Source organism: Notamacropus eugenii, chromosome X, assembly GCF_028372415.1.
Source record: "Notamacropus eugenii isolate mMacEug1 chromosome X, mMacEug1.pri_v2, whole genome shotgun sequence".
NCBI lineage: Eukaryota > Metazoa > Chordata > Mammalia > Diprotodontia > Macropodidae > Notamacropus > Notamacropus eugenii.
Genome location: NC_092879.1, coordinates 93,088,590 through 93,107,917, shown reverse-complemented (window position 1 = coordinate 93,107,917; position 19,328 = coordinate 93,088,590). Strand labels below are relative to the sequence as shown.

Sequence of the window (19,328 nt, the reverse complement as noted above, 5' to 3'; positions counted from 1 at the left end):
TAATCCCACACTGAATAGCAGCCCTGCCCCCACCCAAAGCCCTAAGACTGGAAGCAGCATTTGAATCTCAGACCCCAAACGCTGGCTGGGAGGATCAGGAGGCGAGGTGGGTGTGAGGAGAATATTCAGAGGTCAAGTCACTGGCTGGGAAAATGCCCAGAAAAGGGAAAAAAAATAAGAATATAGAGGGTTACTTTCTTGGTGAACAGGTATTTCCTCCCTTCCTTTCTGATGAGGAAGAACAATGCTTACCATCAGGCAAAGACACAGAAGTCAAGGCTTCTGTATCCCAGCCCACCCAATGGGCTCAGGCCGTGGAAGAGCTCAAAAAGGATTTTGAAAATCAAGTTAGAGAGGTGGAGGAAAAGCTGGGAAGAGAAATGAGAGACATGCAGTCAAAGCATGAACAGCAGGTCAGCACCCTGCTAAAGGAGACCCCAAAAACATGCTGAAGAAAATAACACCCTGAAAAATAGGCTCACTCAATTGGCAAAAGAGGTTCAAAAAGCCAATGAGGAGAAGAATGCTTTCAAAAGCAGAATTAGCCAAATGGAAAAGGAGGTTCAAAAGCTCACTGAAGAAAATAGTTCTTTCAAAATTAGAATGGAACAGATGGAGGCCAATGACTTTATGAGAAAGCAAGAAATCACAAAACAAAACCAAAAGAATGAAAAAATGGAAGATAATGTGAAATATCTCATTGGAAAAACAACTGACCTGGAAAATAGATCCAGGAGAGACAATTTAAAAATGATGGGACTACCTGAAAGCCATGATCAAAAAAAGAGCCTAGACATCATCTTTCATGAAATTATCAAGGAAAACTGCCCTGAGATTCTAGAACCACAGGGCAAAATAAGTCTTCAAGGAATCCACAGAACACCACCTGAAAGAGATCCAAAAAGAGAAACTCCTAGGAACATTGTGGCCAAATTCCAGAGTTCCCAGGTCAAGGAGAAAATATTGCAAGCAGCTAGAAAGAAACAATTCAAGTATTGTGGAAATACAATCAGGATAACACAAGACCTAGCAGCTCCTACATTAAGGGATCGAAGGGCGTGGAATAGGATATTCCAGAAGTCAAAGGAACTAGGACTGAAACCAAGAATCACCTACCCAGCAAAACTGAGTATAATACTTCAGGGGAAAAATTGGTCTTTCAATGAAATAGAGGACTTTCAAGCATTCTTGATGAAAAGACCAGAGCCAAAAAGAAAATTTGACTTTCAAACACAAGAATGAAGAGAAGCATGAAAAGGTAAACAGCAAGGAGAAGTCATAAGGGACTTACTAAAGTTGAACTGTTTACATTTCTACATGGAAAGACAATATTTGTAACTCTTGAAACTACTCAGTATCTGGGTACTGGGTGGGAGTACACACACACACATAGAGACAGAGTGCACAGAGTGAATTGAAGAGGATGGGATCATATCTTAAAAAAATGAAATCAAGCAGTGAGAGAGAAATATATTGGGAGGAGAAAGGGAGAAATGGAATGGGGCAAATTATCTCTCATAAAAGAGGCAAGCAAAAAGACTTATTAGTGGAGGGATAAAGAGGGGAGGTGAGAGAAAAACATGAAGTTTACTCTCATCACATTCCACTAAAGGAAGGAATAAAATGCACACGCATTTTGGTATGGAAACCTATCTTACAATACAGGAAAGTGGGCGACAAGGGGATAAGCAGGGTGGGGGGGGATGATGGAAGGGAGGGCATGGGGAGGAGGGAGCAATTTGAGGTCAACCCTCATGGGGAGGGACAGGATCAAAAGAGAGAATAGAAGTAATGGGGGGCAGGATAGGATGGAGGGAAATAGAGTTAGTCTTATACAACACGACCATTATGGATTTGCAAAACTACACAGATTTGGCCTATATTGAATTGCTTGCCTTCCAAAGGGAAGGGGTGGGGAGGGAGGGAGGAAAAGAAGTTGGAACTCAAAGTTTTAGGAACAACTGTCGAGTATTGTTCTTGCCACTAGGAAATAAGAAATACAGGTAAAGGGGTATAGAAAGTTATTTGGCATTACAAGACAAAAGAGAAATTGGAGACAAGGGCAGAGAGGGATGATAGAAGAGAGAGCAGATTGGTGATAGGGGCAATTAGAATGCTTGGTGTTTTGGGGTGGGGGGAGGGGACAAAAGGGGAGAAAATTTGGAACCCAAAATTTTGTTAAAATGAATGTTAAAAGTTAAATAAATAAATAAAAGGGAGAAAATAAGGCAGATGACAAAGGAACAGTCACTAATGGGAGGAACCATGAGAAAGAAGAAACAAAACAACAAAAGAAAAAGAGAACACATAGTATGCTTCTACCTGCATTCAGACTCCAAAGTTCTTTCTCAGGATGTGGATGGCATTTTCCATCATGAGTCTTTTGCAATTGTATTAGAACCTTGCACTGCTGAGAAGAGCTAAGTCTATCAAAGTCAGTCATCGCACACTACGGCTGTTACTGTGTACAATGTTCTACTGGTTTTGCTCACTTCACTCAGAATCAGTTCATATAAGTCTTTCCAGGTTTTTCTGAAGTCTGCCTGTTCTTCATTTCTTATAGCACAATAGTATTCCATTACATTTATATACCACAATTGATGGGCATTCCCTCGATTTCCAGTTCTTGGCCACCAAAAAAAAAACTGCTATAAATATTTTTGTACATGTGGGACCTTTTCCCATTTTTATGATCTCTTTGGGATACAGACTTAGGAGTGGTATTCCTGGGTCAAAGGTATGCACAGTCTTATAGCCCTTTGGGCATAGTTCCAAATTACTCTCCAAAATGGTTGGATCAGTTCAACTCCACCAACAATGCATTAGTGTTCCAATTTTCCCACATCTTCTCTGACATTTATCATTTTCCAGTTTTGTCATGTTAACCAATCTGATAGGTGTGACATGGTACCTCAGAGTTGTTTTGATTTGGATTTCTCTACTTAATACTGGTTTAGAGCATTTCTTCATATGACTAAAGATAGCTTTAATTTTTTCCTCTGCAAACTGTCTGTTCATATTGACAAAGGAGCAGTTCTGTCATAGCTTGATAATCTTAAGAGAATAAGGAAAAGAGAAGGAAAAAAGAAGTATATTAGGAAAGAAAGATAGAGGAAGAAGATGGAACTTATTTCACATTATCAGAACTATATAAATGTGGAAAGAGTGGGAAGCACAGGCTACAAATAAACTTTACTTTCATCTGAACCAAACAAAGAAGTTAAACACACACACACACACACACACACACACACACACACACATTCCTACAGAAATACATTAAATTCAACAAGAAATCAGGAAAAGACTAGGAGAGAGGAATTAGGAGGAAATGTTGTTTCAGGGAGGGATTAGTCAAAATCTTTAGAGGGTAAAGCCTTGCAGGGGGAGAATAAAAGGAAATAATGAAAGGGCTGAATTAAACAAACAGTAAAAAAAAAAAAAAAAGACTAAGAGCAAAGGTTCTGGAGAGATAGTAATAACAGGATTTCTAGGGAAACTGCTAACTGAGTTGATAAGCAATTAGGACCAAAAAGTCAGGAGGAGGTAGGCCTGAGGGCCAAACAGGGAAAGATCTTGCTTTTTCAGAAATCAAAAAAAAAAGATTCAAGATAACGTTCTGGACTGGAGTTAGAGGTTGGAAATAGGAAAGCATGGTCAGAAAAACCTCTGGGCCAGAGGTCAGCAAACTATGGCCTGTGGGCTGCCACCTGGTTTTGTATTATCTACAAGCTAAGAATAGTTTTTATACTTCTAATGGTTGGAAAAAAAATCAAAAGAGTAATATTTTGTGACATGTGAAAATTAAATGAAATTCAGATTTCAGAATTCACAAATAAAGTTTTATTGGAACGATGCCAGGCTGGTTCGCTTACTTATTATCTAGGACTGTTTCTGTCTTACAATGGCAAAGTTGAATGGTTTTGACAAAGACCTTACGTGGCTTCACGCTGCTGCTGGCTGAGCACACTACAAATCACAGCAGCGTAGTTAGAGCACTGCTACAGACAGTATTTCAAGTGCCACGACACTTTCATTTATTTTTTATTACCAATTACCAGTGAATATACATCATGTCAAAACAAGAAGACAAAGGTGGACTTCCACTGTTGTGCTTTTAGGCTCAGGGGAGTGTAGTTTATTTTGTTATCCACTTAGATTGTAAGGTATCATGTTTACTACATAATGACGATGTAGCTAGGCTAAAAGAATTCCAAATACATCGAAGTTATCCGACTAAGCACTCATCAAAATAATCTCAAATTATAGGAAAGCAAAGTCAAAAAATTAGAAAATTAAAACAGAGTATCTAATAGAATTTCTTGACAAAAAATAAAAATGTAAAATGAGGCTGCAACAAAAGTAATTTTCCAAGTGGCACATTTGTTAGTCAAGCAAGGAAAGCCATTTACCAAAGGTGAGTTAATTAATTAAATCATGTTTGATTCTAGCAGCTAAAGAAAGCATTCAGAGAAAATAAACTTGTTTAAAACTATTAACCAGTACTTGTAGACTGATACCGGTATTTGGCAATGTGTATCTTTGGGAACACATTTTTAAAGATGAAATATGTAAAACCTCATTACAGATGAACATTTGCAATAGATGTTTATAATAGGGATCACTAACTTTGAACCCCAAAATCTGTATTACAGAAATTTATTAATTTTTCAGTACACTATCATTTTTTTTAAATTTCACCAATAAAAACCATGGAAATTTGTCTTTTTTTGGTTACAGAAGAACCCACAAAACATACTGAATTTTGCCTCCTGGCACACAAAGCCTAAAACAAGAATTTTAGTTCACTAATGATAGTTTACTCACTGTCCCTTTAAAGGAAGTCTGCCAGCTCTTGCTCTAGGGTTGGAGTTTTTGAAAGGTCTATAACTTCTCACAATCTAATTGGTTCTTCTCCTCCTCCCCTGTTGTAAAGAAACTTTTCTTGTAACATGCTAGCTCCTCAATAAAACCATCTTCTCTTTCCCCATCCTTTCACTGCCAGACTTCACGAAAGTGTAGCATTCCTTGGTTTCACTGCCTTACTACTTATTTACTCCTTTGCACCTTGAAACCCGCCTTCTAACCCAACCATTCCACTAAACATACTCTTTTGAAAGTTACTAAAGACCTTTACTTTCTAAATCTAACTTCCATTTTTGAACAGAAAAAAAGAGAAGGGGGATAGTTTTTCCAGGTATATTAGGGGAAGGAGAGGATGAAAGGAATGACGGGAAAGTGTCAAAGGGTAGGTTTGAATGAAAACAAGGAAGAGCTACTCAACTTGTATTAGAGCTCCATTTTCCTGCTACGTCACTATTTGCAGAGGAACTACCTCCCAGGATATTAAAAAACAGTTAATGTAATTTCTGAGCCACTGGCAGTCATCTCTGAAAGACTGTGCAGACAAGAAAGGACCACATGTCCCAAATTTCAAAAAAAAAAAAAATGAACAGATAATGGAGTCTGTAAACTCTACAGGTAGAGGAGCTTTACTTCTATTCCTGGCAAAATTCTAGATGATAACTAGTGAACATTAAAAGTTACCACCACAAAGAGCCAACTTGACTTCAATCAAGAACATGTCATATCAGACTAACCAAATTTTCCTCTTTAAAAGGGATTCTAGACTGGTAGATCAGGAGAATTCTGTAGGCATAATATGCCTCAATTTTAACTCTCCCTTCCTGCTGCTCCTCCACATCTAATCAGCTGCTAAATTCACTCCAGGTCTGCCTCTTTTACATTTTTTCTGCCATCACCTAAGGTTACTCCCTCATTATCTCTTAAACTATTGCAATCATCTTCAAACTAGTGTCCCTACCTTGGCAACCCTAAATTCTACAAGCATTTAATTAAAAGCACCTACTGTGTTCCAGGTACTACATCAGAAGAAAAATGAAACAGTCCCTGCTTTCCAGTTTACTGAGGAGATACCATAAGTACCCAGATAAATAAACACAAAATCGTTACCAAAGAGTTCAAAGGGTAGGCAATAACACCTGGAAGAACCTTGTAAAAGGCCACACTTGAGCTAAGCCTTGAAGGGAACTAAGGTCCCAAGAGCAGAAGGGAGGAGAGAAAATGTCTGGTCTTGATGTTCTTACTATGTCTTTGAAGTAAATAATCTTTTGTAAAAAGCTAATTGATGCTTCAAAAAATGATGGTGATTTAAAACCCCCCAAAAGATACTAGTAAAAGTAATATTTGAAAAAACAAGTTCCCATGCCATCCATACTTTGGGATTCAGTTTCTTCCAAGAGGAATCTTTACAGTCTGGTCAGACAGAAATTGACAGTATGTATAGCCAAAACATATTTCAGTCAAACCTTCTAAACCAGGACTTCTTTACCAACTTTCTGTGTTCAATAGGCCTCTTTGGCAATCTGTTGAAAACTGCGTCCGCCTTCTCAGAATCATGTTTTTGAATGCACAAAATAAAACATGTAAGATTTTTAAAGAAACCAATTATTTTGAGTTAGATATCAAACTTTCATTTTGTGAAAGTTCAAAGACCCTAAGTTAAAATCCCTTGCTCTAAACTTGGGCTTATAAAGAGTTAATCACTGAGGCGGGACAGTGTGCCCCAGCTCCCTCATAGTGAGGGCAAAGTTATAAAAGGTATGAAAGAGATTAGACAGCAAGGATCCAAACAGCTCCTACTCACCACTTCACTTTTCTCTCCCCAGTGCTCTAAATACCACACAAATAAATCATGGCCAGTACTGAACATCCATTTTGCAGATACCAAGCCATGATAAGTGGTGCCCTTATGAAAATTTGTTTCAGGATCATAGGTTTAAAATTCAAAGGAACCTTAGATATCATCTAAAACAACCCCCTCATTGTACAGATGAGGAAACTGAGGCCCAGAGAGATTAAATGATTTGCCTAAGATCACCCAGGTCTCTAAGCGACAGAGTGAGAATTTAAACCCAGGTTCTCCAAGTCTAAATCTGATGATTTTCTCCACTGTATCATGCTGCCTCAAGTCCAATATTTCTAGCTGCATTGTTTCTATTTCCTTTCTGAATGCCACAGGAGGGAAGTCTCCAAGTGTCTATAGTGCTTTTTTGATTTCAAAAGGACATTCCTTTTTCCATAATGTCAATGCTTTTTATAAATATCTCCCTCCTTTTCCTTTTCCAAAGGATGACATGGTCTCAGATTCCTGGGCTACCAGAGTTATTTGGATTCCTCTTGGTTGAGGTTACATATGTTCCTGTGATGTGAGGTGGGATGGCCTGAGTTTAGTTCAATAATCTAAATCAACCTACAAGACTACAAACAAAATCTAGAAAGATTATAGATCAAAGTTTTTGCACTAAAACCATTCCACCCCAACCTTCTGTGGGCATTATTTATTTATTATCATTTTTTTTTTTACTTTAGGTGAGGAAGGAAGGAAAACTGAATGCAATTATCTTACCTATAGACAGTAAGGACAAAACCACTATGGTGAAAGGAATGGGTTTAGGTTAAGTGACTTGCCCAGGATTAATGGATTGCTTGTGCTTGGACCCCAATTCCAACATTACATTTCTCCACAGCTTCAAAAAAACAATACCCCTGACAGTTTTCTCCCCAGTTCAAGGACACTATGCCTAGCCATGACTCATGAGTGGGCTCCAGGAAAACAAACTATCTTTCCTCAGCACAAGAACAAGTTGACCTTTGAAAAAATTTTCTTGCAAAAACAGGACTATCTTGTAACCACAGAATTATCATGCATTGATTCCCAAAGTTATCATATTCAATCCAGAGGTCAAGCTATAAACATTGACCCTCAAAGCTATCTTGCTACAGATGTAACTGACCAAAAATACATCCTTGAGAAACCTGTTCCCCTGGTTTCCAGTAGTGAAGGATGCCAATGACCAAGGCTGTAAATTATCAACTCATTAGCATGTCTGCCAGATAATCCAGTCCTTTTCCTATAGCTTCAGCATCACTCCTGCTAATGTGCAAATTCTTTAAGGAGCTCTGCCCACTCTAACAGCCTAACAAGAAATCTTTGCCACCTTGATTTAAAGAATTTTTGAGTCTGTGAATTCATTTCAGACGGCCCTACCCAGTACTCTGGTCCTCGAGGGGTCCCCGAATCCCCCCTCCCAAACCACATCAGGATCACACAGCTAATAAGTGTCTGAGGCTGGATTTTGAACTCAGGTCTTCCCTGACACTACTGAAAAATGACCTAACAGCAATAACAACAATTTTCTGACTCCAGGTCTGGCGCTCTATCCACTGTGCCACCGAGCTGACCCGTCAATTGAAAGTATTGCCTTTCTAAAAATGCCAGCGTTGATGCTGATAACTGCCAATATTTAAATACTTTGCATTTAGCTAGTTAAGAAAGCATTTGATGTACTCACAAGGAGGCTATGTTTTCACAAAAGCACAGAATTTGGAGCTTCTCAGAAGTCACTAAGTCCAACTCTCTCCTTTTACAGATAAGGAAATTGAGGCCTGGCTGAAGGGCACTCACCAAGTAGTAACGTGGCAGGGATGGGAAACTGCAAATCCTCGTCCCGGCCTCGGTGGCCTTGGCTCGCCGTCTCCAGGCCCTCTCCCGGGACGCCTGGGTTTGTCTGCCGGGTTCCAGGCCTCACACAGGCTGCAAGCTCCGGCCTCCGCTCAAACTCGCGGGTTCTCGCACCTTCGGCCCCGCAATCCACGTGCCATGACCCCAGAAGCCACCGCGCGCGCCCTCGAGCGAGGGCCGGAGGGCGGACAGGCGCGGGCAGCCTTAGCGCCCAGCCGACAGCCGGAGCCCCGCCCCGGCTTGGCCAGACGAGAACTGAAGAGAGGCCGGGATTTCGTGGCTTCCGAAAGGTGCGCCGGAGGAAGGGGCGGGGGCGGGGCGAGAAGGAGACCAGGTGCCGGAGGGGCGGGGCTCAGCCAGGGCCCCGCCCCCCAGGGTTACCTGGGGCGAGGGGGCCGGCCCGGAGCGGCTCTTCCCGTCTGGCCCCGCCCCCTTCTCCCGGGCTGCGCCCGAGCGCTGGAGTCGGGAAGTGGCTCTGGAAGCCCAGAGGCGGGCGCCTCCTCCCCCACCCCCGCCCTTCTCCGCCGCCGCCCTTGAACTTGGGCCACGGCCGGCCAGTCTGCTGAGCCAGGGGCTGCATGGAGGGCCTGGCGATCCTCTGGCTGCTGTGGGCCGCCGCGGCGCGTGGCGCCGCCGCCCCCGAGATCGCGGCGGGTGAGTGCGGCTCCGGGGGAAGGGGGGGAGCTGCCGGGCCCCGGGCCCCCTCGGGAGGCACACTCCGTCCGAGCCCCGAGGGGGGACTTGCCTCTACTTGTGGCCGGGGAAGCCCGGCCTTTCCCGCTACCCTTCCCAGGATCTGAAGCCGGCTGAAAGCCGGGAAGTTTGGCGGCGGCTGGGGGGGAGAGGAACAGTCTCGAGGGGGCGGCGCTGGGATGGGGGGAAGAGAGCAGCGACCACCGGCCGCCTGCTCTCCTAACCGGTCTGCTGAGCCGCGCGGGCGGCCGCCTGGCCCCCTACCCCCGCCCGGGTCGTCGAGGGCAGCCCGCAGGCAGGAGGCCAGTTTGGTTCCCGGACGGACGGACGGACGGACGGACGGACGCTGAAAGGGAATGAAAGCCTTTCACAATTTCCCTTTGGTCTTTTGCTATTGCCTGGGCTTTGCGTTGCTGACGGTTTAAGAATCAAGGGAAAAGCACCTCTCGGTTATCACCAACTTTCAAAACAATTGAAATTCTCTTTTGGACATTGGCTCCCGGGCTTGGAAGTCTGTTGGTTAACTATTATATATACGCTCGGCGCTTGGCAATCTCGAGAACTGGGAAGAAAAGATTCAGAAAATCACATGATTTGGAGTCTTAGACGAACTTTAGGGAATATCCAGGCCGGACTCCCACATTTTACGAGGAAGGAAGCTAGAAGCCTAGAGAGGGGAAGAGACTCGCCCCAGTGCCTACTAACAGCTAAGATTCAAACTCAGGTACTCAAAAACCAGACCCACAGCTCTCTCCATTGGCCTATAGGGTGATGAAGTCACTTGCCATCAGTCATGAAGCTGAGTGGGTGCTACAAGTCAGGTTTCTTAACTGAGTGATTTTGTTTCACTATACAGAGCTACCACCTAAACACAAGCACCCCCCAGGACCGAGGATCGTCTTGTCTTACAAATCTGCTGGGTTCCAAAAATTGATTTGTAATTGGTGGTTTGGAACACAGAAGAATGATATAAATGATGATTAGGTTTCCAGACTGGGAGGTGGAGGGACTTGGGCAGGGCTGAGGCTAGAAGGTAGGGAAGGCCTCTGGCAGCAAAATCAGGCAAAGTGGTTCATAGGTTGAGTTATTTGGGGCTTCTTTCTTGTGTCATTTTTTAGTTGTGTCCTGCTCTTCCTGACCCTGTTTAGGATTTTCTTGGCAAAGATGCTGAAGTGGTTTGCCATTGCCTTCTCCAGCCCATTTTACAGATGAGGAAACTGAGGCAAACACGGTGAACTACCTTACCCAGGGCCACTCAGCTAGTAACTGTTTTAGGTCAGATTTGAACTCTGTAAGTACACTGCCTAGCTGCCTTGGTATTTTTTGTTTTCTGCTGGAATTTTTTTTTTTTGACAAGAAGCCAATAATGTAGTTTCCAGTAAAAAGCAATTGATGAAGCTTGAAGTAACCACAGAAAGCTTCACAGAGGAACAGGAACTTGAACCAGGCCTTGAAAGATGAATGGACTCTAAAAGATGGAAGCAAGGGAGTGTTTTTTGGATGAAGGAAAGAGGGAGGGAGGGAGAAATGAGCCTAATGTGTGCACTTTGAGGAGACTGATCTGACCAGAGCAGAGCATGAGGGAAAAGAAGATGTTAAGCAGGTAGGAAGAACAAATTCAACTTGATGTAGGCAGCAAGGAACCATGAAGAGCTTTTGGTAGGTAGGGGGTGATAGGATGAAAATAACATCTAAGGAAGATTTTTTTTTATGTGGGATGAATTAGATGAGGAAAAGACTGGCATCTAGAAATATGTAATTAATTCACATGTGTAAATTGTCCTGCAATGATAGGTTGCAAACCTGCTAGCAGAGGCCACGTCTTACGCATTTTTGTATCTCTTAGTGACTGTCTTGATGCTTTGTGTATAGAAAGGACTTAATATTTTATCAGATGTATAAATGGAGAGGAAGATATAAATACAAGACATGTTTCAATGAAAAATGGACAGGTCTTAGTTATTGACTGAAGGATAGAGAGAAATGAATCAAAGGTTGTAATAATTCTTCACATTTATATAGAGCTTTTTACAAAACACTTTTCTCCGAAAAGCCCTGAGAGGTAAGCAGTATACAGAAGAGTATCCTCTTTTTACAGATGAGGAAACTGAAGCTCAAAGAGATTTGGTCATACACTCAGCAAATATCAGCTCATATGAACTCCAAGCCCAGCAAACACTACACCCTGTCTCTGTAAGGTGACAACATAATGCCAAGGTTTTATCTCTTCCCAGAACCCACCCCATTCTATCAGTGTTCATATAGGAGAGACTAAAACCTGGGATTTTGTAGGAAAGCTTTGTAAACTCTTCAGAATCTCAAAAATAGTTTGGCCATTTGTAATATTATAGACTAAATAAGGAATTATTTTTCCTTCTCTAAACTTGAAACCTGAAGTTTGGGTTTTTCTTAGTGCTTTGAGAGGCAACATGATGTAGTCAAAAGAGCATTGGTCCCTGTCACCGGGAAGATCTGAGTTTGAATCCTGCCTTCAACACTTGTTAGCTGGGTGACCCTGAACAAGTCCCTTTTACTCTCTGAGCTTCTGCTCCTGGTCTCTAAAATGAGGGGATTCTTTTCATTAGCCGCTAATGTCCCTTTTAGCTCTCTATGATCCTTTGAGGTCAGTCAAGGCATCCAGACCACAAATCATTGCTACTGAAGAACATTTTTTTGGGCCGAATTGCAATTCTTTAGTCCTTAGAGAAGTTGAAAGATTTCAGTGTCATTGAAAACTGAAGTGAATATCAAGAATAGACATTTTTCTATCAGATTTACAGAGGTAAAACCTTGACTTTTAACACTTAGACTGGAATTATAAATCTGGATGCTTGGGGGAGGGGAAGAGTATGTAAGACCAAGGTTTTTTAAAGATACTCAGGTACAGTGTCAGAGGACTTGCGTTCAGATTCTTCTGATACTCACTACCGCATTGACCTCCCTGGCCCCCGGTTTCTTCATCTGTAAAATGAGGGAGCTGACCTAGGTAGCCTCTGAGATCCCTATGATTTTAGTCCAAAAGGAGTTTTCTCTGCTCATTCTTCTGACCCTTTCAGTCTGACTCCTGATTGCATCTCTCTGCTCTTCTTTTTCTTCCCGTTTCAGTCCCCAATTTACCTCACAAAATATGTTAATTTGCCTCTCTCTAATATAGTGAATTACACAGTTGTGTTAGTACAGAATTATTTCGTATCATATTTATCTATGTATACTGTAAGCCTAATTAAGCCAGGGGACTGTATCTTAACTACATTTTATATCTCTCCCACCCCCAATCTAGCACAATTCTCTGTACATGGGTTGTGTGTGTGTGTGTGTGTGTGTGTGTGTGTGTGTGTGTGTGTGTGTAAATTGTAGCAGAAAGAACATTGGACGTAGAATCAGGAAGACCTGGGTTCAAATTCTGCCTCAGAGCCTTACTCAGTAATTGTGTGACCCTGGGGAGTCACTTCAAGTCTCTGAGCCTCAGTTTCCTTCTCTGAAATGATGTTGTACTCAGTAGTGTCGAAGGCCACCTTCCTGTGATTCTTCTCATTTGATCCTCCATCCTACCCTGAGATGCTTCTCTGACAGTTCCTTTCCTATGACTCTTTTGCTGGCTTCTCATCCTCTACTAAGTTTTTGTTCCAATAATTCTTCTCTCTATAGATCTTTTCTTCTTTTATATTTTATCTGTTGCAATGGCTTCAATAGGTTAACATCTGAATTTGTGTTTCTGCCTGACCTTTCCTCAGAGCTCCAGTCCTCAGTGTCTACCTGCCTGTTGGCCATAGCATCATGGGTAGCCCCCTTGGCATCTCATACTCCACATGACCAAAATTTATCACCTCTAAAAATCTTCCCTCTGTCTAGCAGCTCGTTATGATGGTACCATCGTCCTCCCAATCACCCAGACTCAAGCACTTGGAATCACCTTTGACCCTGTCCTCTCTTTGACATCGAGACTCCTGTAATAGCCTCCTAACTGGCCTTCCTGTGTCCAGGAGCTCCCCTTCACTTTGTAATGCCCCACCCCAATCCTGTCACTCCACTCTTCAAAACTTGTCCAGGGCCTGTTACAGAAGAAAGTATAACCTTTTGATCCTAGCATTGAAGTCCCTACACAACCTGATTCCAACCTTCCCTTCAAGCCTCTCTTAAATCCTTTCATATATTCCACATTCCAACCCAACTGGACTACTCTCTGCCTCCTGCCCTTTTCTACCATTTCACATCCCTGTCTGTTACCTGTGCTTAAAATGGACACCCACCTCAATGACTCAGCCTCTACCCATGGAAATCCTGCTTTCCCCTTAAGACTCAGCTAAGCTGCTGTCTTCTTGGTGAAGCCTTCCCTGGTAGCCCCTCCCTGGCCCCCCATAAGCTTGGCCTCCATTCCCCATGGACAGCAGCTAGAATTTCTTCTTTGTGGCTCTTGCACAGGGAATATAGTTGTAAGTTGCAAGCACTTGATGTTAGAATTGATGTAAATGCATGATGTAAAAAGTTAGGAGGAAAAATGAAAAAGAAAGTGTAGAAACCCTTGTCAGAACGGTCACAAGTCTGAAAAAAAAAACCCATGAGATTGGGTGATACCTCCCTCGATGAAGGGTCTACCAAAATCATATCATTAGAGAGTAGAGAAGTGAGCCACCCATGGCTGAAGCAGACTATTCCTTTTCCTGGAATGCTGGAAGGGGCACAAAGTACTTTCTCCATTTCCTGGGGTTATCCAAAGCTACATGTGCACAAGCTATTAGGTCATTAGGAAAGACTTACTAAAAAAATTGGAAAAGGCTTCTCAAGTTTCACCAAGATAGCCTTAAGATAGTAGGGAAGGAAGAAGGAAATAAGTGTTTATTAAGCCCCTCATTTGTTCCAAGCTATACAAAGTACACTTTGTACAAGTGCTGTCCAAAGAGTTATTTCATTCGATCTTCACAATAACCCTGGAAGGTTGGTGATATTATTATTTCCATCTTACCACTGAGGAAACTCAGACCGACAGAGGTTAAGTGACTTGCCCAGAGTCATACAGCTAGGAAGTGTGTGAGGCCAGGTTTGAATTCTTCCTGACTCCAGATTCAGCACTGTGTGCACTGTGGTGCCACCTAGCTGCCTGTAATACCCTGCCTCTCAATGTGGCTGTTGAAAACTGAGGTCTGAGTAGACTCCAGATAGAAGAAGCTGACGCCCCAAGCTCAGCTGTGGTCTATATTTTCAATACGTTACATACAAATGAAAAGATTCAATGAGGCATCGATAATACTAAGGAAAACATAACAGAAGACTTTTCTTATGCTTGGTTTGAACAGAAGCCCATCCCCCACCCGTGACCAATTTCAGCATTTCCGTGAAGAACCTCTGTACAGTCCATTGGCAGTGGAGTCCTCCTGAAGGTGTCAATGCAACATGTAAGCTGTGGTATGATAGTCATTTGGGGGAGGACAAGGTACGTTTCATTCAAGGGTAAGTTTTCTTGCTATTCATTGCATTGGTAATGCAAAATCGGAATCAAGAATTCTGCCGAAAGGTTGGGTAAATTACCATCTCCCATTGGTTTGGGATTTCTCTTTGGGCATCTTCAAGTTACAATTCAAACAAAAATATTGAGAAAATGGAATATCTTCAAAATTTGCAGAAGATCCAGGTGAGAAATCCCATGTATTTTTGTTTCACAAGCTTACAATAAGTATTTATGGGACAGATATGGAATGCACTTGGCTTTTCAACACCTTTCATTCCCATCAGCAATCATCCAAGTGCACGGTGCCTTTATAATTGTTCAGAGAGATTTCACGCCTTTCACATCATTTAATATAATCAGCAGTTCCCACTAGATAGGTTCTTGCCACACAACTAGTTAGAATGAATGCAAGCAAAAGTCAGTTGCTGCTAATGAAAAGCTGGCTTAACTTGCACAATCAATAGGGCAACTTTGAACCTCTCTCTTAGAATTTAAGTGAAGTTTTCATTACACTTCAATATTGCAAGGATGAGTATGACAACGTATATACTGCTTCCACTTACGCCAATAACAATACTTCAGTAACTCAGTAAACAGCCTTTCTGAGGGTCTGTGCCCCCAAAACTCATCACCCAACAGCCAACCTGGTAAGGGACCTGGTTTTCACCAGGTTGGTCTGAATCATTCCTGGCCTATTACGTTAACTTATCTGATCCAACCAGTTTCTCTTCCCTAAGCTGCCACTGCCCTAGACCTTCCACCACAAGAGATTATATTTCTGTTTCCTATTGTTGCCCTTAATGTCTACAGAACAGAGCTTTAGGTTTCTGAACTTAAGAGATTACTGAGAAAGCAAACTGTATGTGATAAGAGATTCCTGGTTTCCCATATAGCTTTTTCCTATCATACTTTCTATATAGAAATGTTCTTTTTTTTAGGGGGGCAGGGTGTTCACTAAATTTAGACTAAAAGTCAAAACAAATAAAATAAATTACTAAAAACTGAAATAGTAATTTTAGCAAAGTAGCAGAATATAAAACAAATCTCCCTCATGCATCAGTATTTCTGTATATCACCAACAAAAGCCTACAAGAAGAGATGGTAAGAGATACCTCATTTAAAATAACTGCAGATAACATAAGATACCTGGAAGAATATCCATGCCAAGACAAACCCAGGAACTATTGGAACATAATTATAAAATGCTTTTTATATGAAGTCAAATTTCAATCTTTGGAAAAATATTAATTGTTCACAAGTGGGCAGAATCAGTAGAAAAATTGACAGTTCTACCTAAACTAATGTACTTATTCAATACCATCCCAATTAAATTACCAAAAAATTATGTTATTGAAGAAAACAAAATAAAATTCATTTGAAAGAACCAAAGGTCAAGAATCAAAGGAATTAATGAAAAAAAAATGCAAGGGAAGGCGGTTTTGCAGTCCCCAGATCTTAAACAGGATTATGAGGTGGTGATTATTAAAAGTATCTGGTACTGGCTAAGAAACAGATAGGTGGATCAGCGTAGACATACAATACGCAGTAGTAAATGATTATAGTAACCTTGTGGTTGACAAATACAAAGATTTAAGCTTTTGGGATAAGAATTTACTATTTGGTAAAAGTTGCTGGGAAAACTGGAAAGGAGTCTGGCAGACATATTTTACACCATTTCCCAAGATAAGGTCAAAATGGATATATGACCTAGATATAGAGGGAGATAGGAGAAAATTAGAAGAGCATGGAACGTATTACCTATCAGACTTACGGATAGGAGAAGAATTTATAAATAAACAAGAGATATAGAGCATTGTGAGATGTAAAGTGGATAATTTTGATTACATTAAATTAAAAACGGTTAGTACAACTAAAACCATTATAGCCAAGATTAGAAGGAAAGCAAAAAAAATTGGGGGGAGGGGTAAAATATTATAGACAGTTTCATATCTCAAATATATGTAGAATTTTGTCAAATTTATAAGACTATGAGTCATTCCCCAGTTGATAAGTGGTCAAAGGATATGAACAGGCAGAAGGAACCAAAACTATCTATAGTCAAATGAAAAAATGCTCTAAAACACTATTGATTAGAAAAATGCAAATTAAAACTACTTTGAGATATTTCACACCTATCAGATTGGCTAAAATGAAAGAAGGGGAAATGACCAATGTTGCAGGGGATGTGGAAAAGTTGGGACACTAATACATTGTTGGTGGAACTGTGAACTGATCCAGCCATTTTGGAAGCAATCTGGAATTATGCCCAAATAGGTATAAAACTGTGTATACCCTTTGGCCCAGAAATGCCACTATTAGTTCTGTTTCCTAAGGGTGATCAAGAAAGAGAGAAAAGAACCGATATGTTCTAAAATATTTGTAGCAGTTCTCTTTGTGGTGGTAAAGAACTGGAAATTGAGGAAATAACCATCAACTGGGGAATGGCTAAACAAGTTGGGGTATATGATTGTGATGAAATACTACTGTTCTGGAAGAAATGATGAGCAGGTTGATTTTAGAAAAACCTGGAAAGACTTGCATGAAATAACGGAGAATAAAATGAGCAGAAGCAAGAGAATGTTGTAGACCGTGGCAGCAGCTTTGTTCAAAGAATAACTGTGAACAACCAAGTTACTCTGAGTATTATGAATATTCAAATTAACTACAAAGGACCTAGGAAGGAATATGCTATCCACCTGCTGAGAAAGGACTTATAAATAGAAGCATGCATAGTATGGTTTTACATATATGCATACATAATGTGTATGTACATGTATCTGTGTCAAATGGTGGCCTTCTCTAGTGTGGGGTGTGGAGGGAGGGAGGGACAGTTTGGAACCTACAATGTAACCAAAAAAAACTTTTTAAAAAAGGAAATTACCAAGGAGAAATATTAATTAGTGCCCTTCTGTGGCTTGCCGAGCAAAAGGCTCAGTATTCTACACTGTTGTGAGAAGGGTCTCCTGGAGGCTCTTGGCTGCCCTCTGTGGGGTTTGAGGTAGACCAGGGATACCCAAGGAACTGAAAACATCACTCAGAACAGTGACACTACAACAGTGATATGATAGTCCTCCTTGACGGAAGGTTGATATTTTGGACCTGGGAGACAGCATACTATAAACCATTTATTCCAAAGGTTAGCCTGAATTTGGTTACATAGTGGCTACCGTCTTGGCTTTTAAGTTCAGTGACGGAAGCTTATGTGGTCCTGGATGTTAACTCCATGATAAGAGCCTAATCTTCTCATTTCCATTGTGAAAGAGAAGACATCTTTCCAAAGAGAAGATGGGGCTCTGCGGTCCCTCTTAAAAGTCGGGAGAAAGACAGCTATTGGAGCCCAGAGATGGAGCGTGCAGGTGGTACTATTGATACGGTCATTACGTTGTTACAGACGATGGGCTGGGTTGAGGGATAGAAAGTATCGATTTACAACCAAAACTTTAAAGCACTTTAATTCTAGACCTAAGGTTGAAAATACTTAGAAATAACCTATCCTTGATATTTCCTAACGTCTTTATGCACTGCGTTGTATGTTTTTCTTCAAATATTATGTATTTATAATGGATCTTTCATATATCCTTGAAGTATATTAAAGCAACAGGCTGTGTGACCCTGGACAAGTTGTAACACCTCTCACTGCCTGGGAAGTCCCCTAAGACTCCAAGTTGAAAAGCAATTTCTCATCTGTTTTGGTGGAGGCAATACAATCATAGGTCGGGGCCCCAGGAGTGAAATTCAGTTTGCATCTCCTCTTGGGCATTGTTTTCTCACTTGTATTCTCTTCGAAGGATATAATCATGTTTTGTTTTTGTTTTTGTTTTTTTTGGTTTTTAATCTTAGATGATCAGTTTAAACAATTTTCGGATTGAAGAAGTAGCCTTAAATGAAAGAATTTGCCTCCAAGTGAGAACAAAGTGCAGTGTGACGAGTACAAATCCTAGCGATGCTGTAGAGATGTGCACTGTGCCCCCGGAAGGTAAAATTATCTATCAAATGGGGCTAATCCAGTGAGTCCCTTCCAGCTTGGAAACCTGGCAATGGCCCAGTGCCTGAGAGAGAAGAGGCAGAGAGCCAAGGGCCAAGACTTACAGTTCAGGAAGTAGGAGGGGTCAGAAAAGGGGCAGGTGGAGATGGAGGAGGGAGGATATGCGCAAGTCAAGCAAAGCGGTAAAGGGCCTCCTTGGGAATTTGGGGCCAGCAGTGGCTGACTGCTGCAGAGACAGCTCATGGAGGGTGAGGGCAGAGGAAAAGTCACTGGATTTGGAGACTGGCTTGCCAATGATGACCTTAGAGAGATGAGTTTCAGTAGAGAGATGTGAGATTCGAGGAATGAATGAGTGATGAAGAAATGGAGACGGCAAGTGTCTCCATTTGGAGACAGACACTTTTACAAGAAGTTTGGCCTTTGAAAGAAACACTAGAAAAAATCCAGCAGGTATGGAGGGGGCAGTGGGGTCAAGTGAGGGGGATTTTTAAATTGGGCAGTGGAGGAGGGAAGATAGTAGACGGAGAGGTGTATCACTTCTTTTAACAGGTCTTCCTGCCTTCAGTTACTCCTTTTTCCATTCCATAAAGTGCTAGAATAATCTTCTAAGTACTCAATTCTAGTCACCTCATTTCTCTACTCAGAAGCTTTCTGGAGCT

General features: G+C 41.6%; 1 protein-coding gene and 1 long non-coding RNA gene across 5 annotated transcripts in view; one reads left to right on the top strand and one right to left on the bottom strand.

Moving 5' to 3' along the window:
• LOC140515272 (uncharacterized) overlaps window positions 1-8,934 on the bottom strand; it is a 69,604-nt gene extending 60,670 nt beyond the window's left edge. Inside the window, exon 1 of one of the 2 annotated variants that reach the window (XR_011970924.1) lies at window positions 8,489-8,934. This is a non-coding gene — a long non-coding RNA (uncharacterized lncRNA). The remainder of the gene's footprint in view (window positions 1-8,488) is intronic. The other variant, XR_011970923.1, reaches the window with a different exon arrangement.
• A 23-nt stretch (window positions 8,935-8,957) lies between these two features.
• Window positions 8,958-19,328, top strand: part of IL13RA1 (interleukin 13 receptor subunit alpha 1) — a 30,664-nt gene continuing 20,293 nt past the window's right edge. The window contains exons 1-3 of one of the 3 annotated variants that reach the window (XM_072625883.1): window positions 8,958-9,199; window positions 14,533-14,669; window positions 18,525-18,660. In XM_072625883.1, coding sequence (XP_072481984.1) covers window positions 9,124-9,199; window positions 14,533-14,669; window positions 18,525-18,660 — 349 coding nt within the window. In that variant the 5' untranslated portion in view covers window positions 8,958-9,123. Of the gene's footprint in view, window positions 9,963-14,532; window positions 14,687-18,524; window positions 18,661-19,328 lie in introns of all 3 variants that reach the window. The other 2 variants (XM_072625884.1, XM_072625885.1) reach the window with 2 other exon arrangements.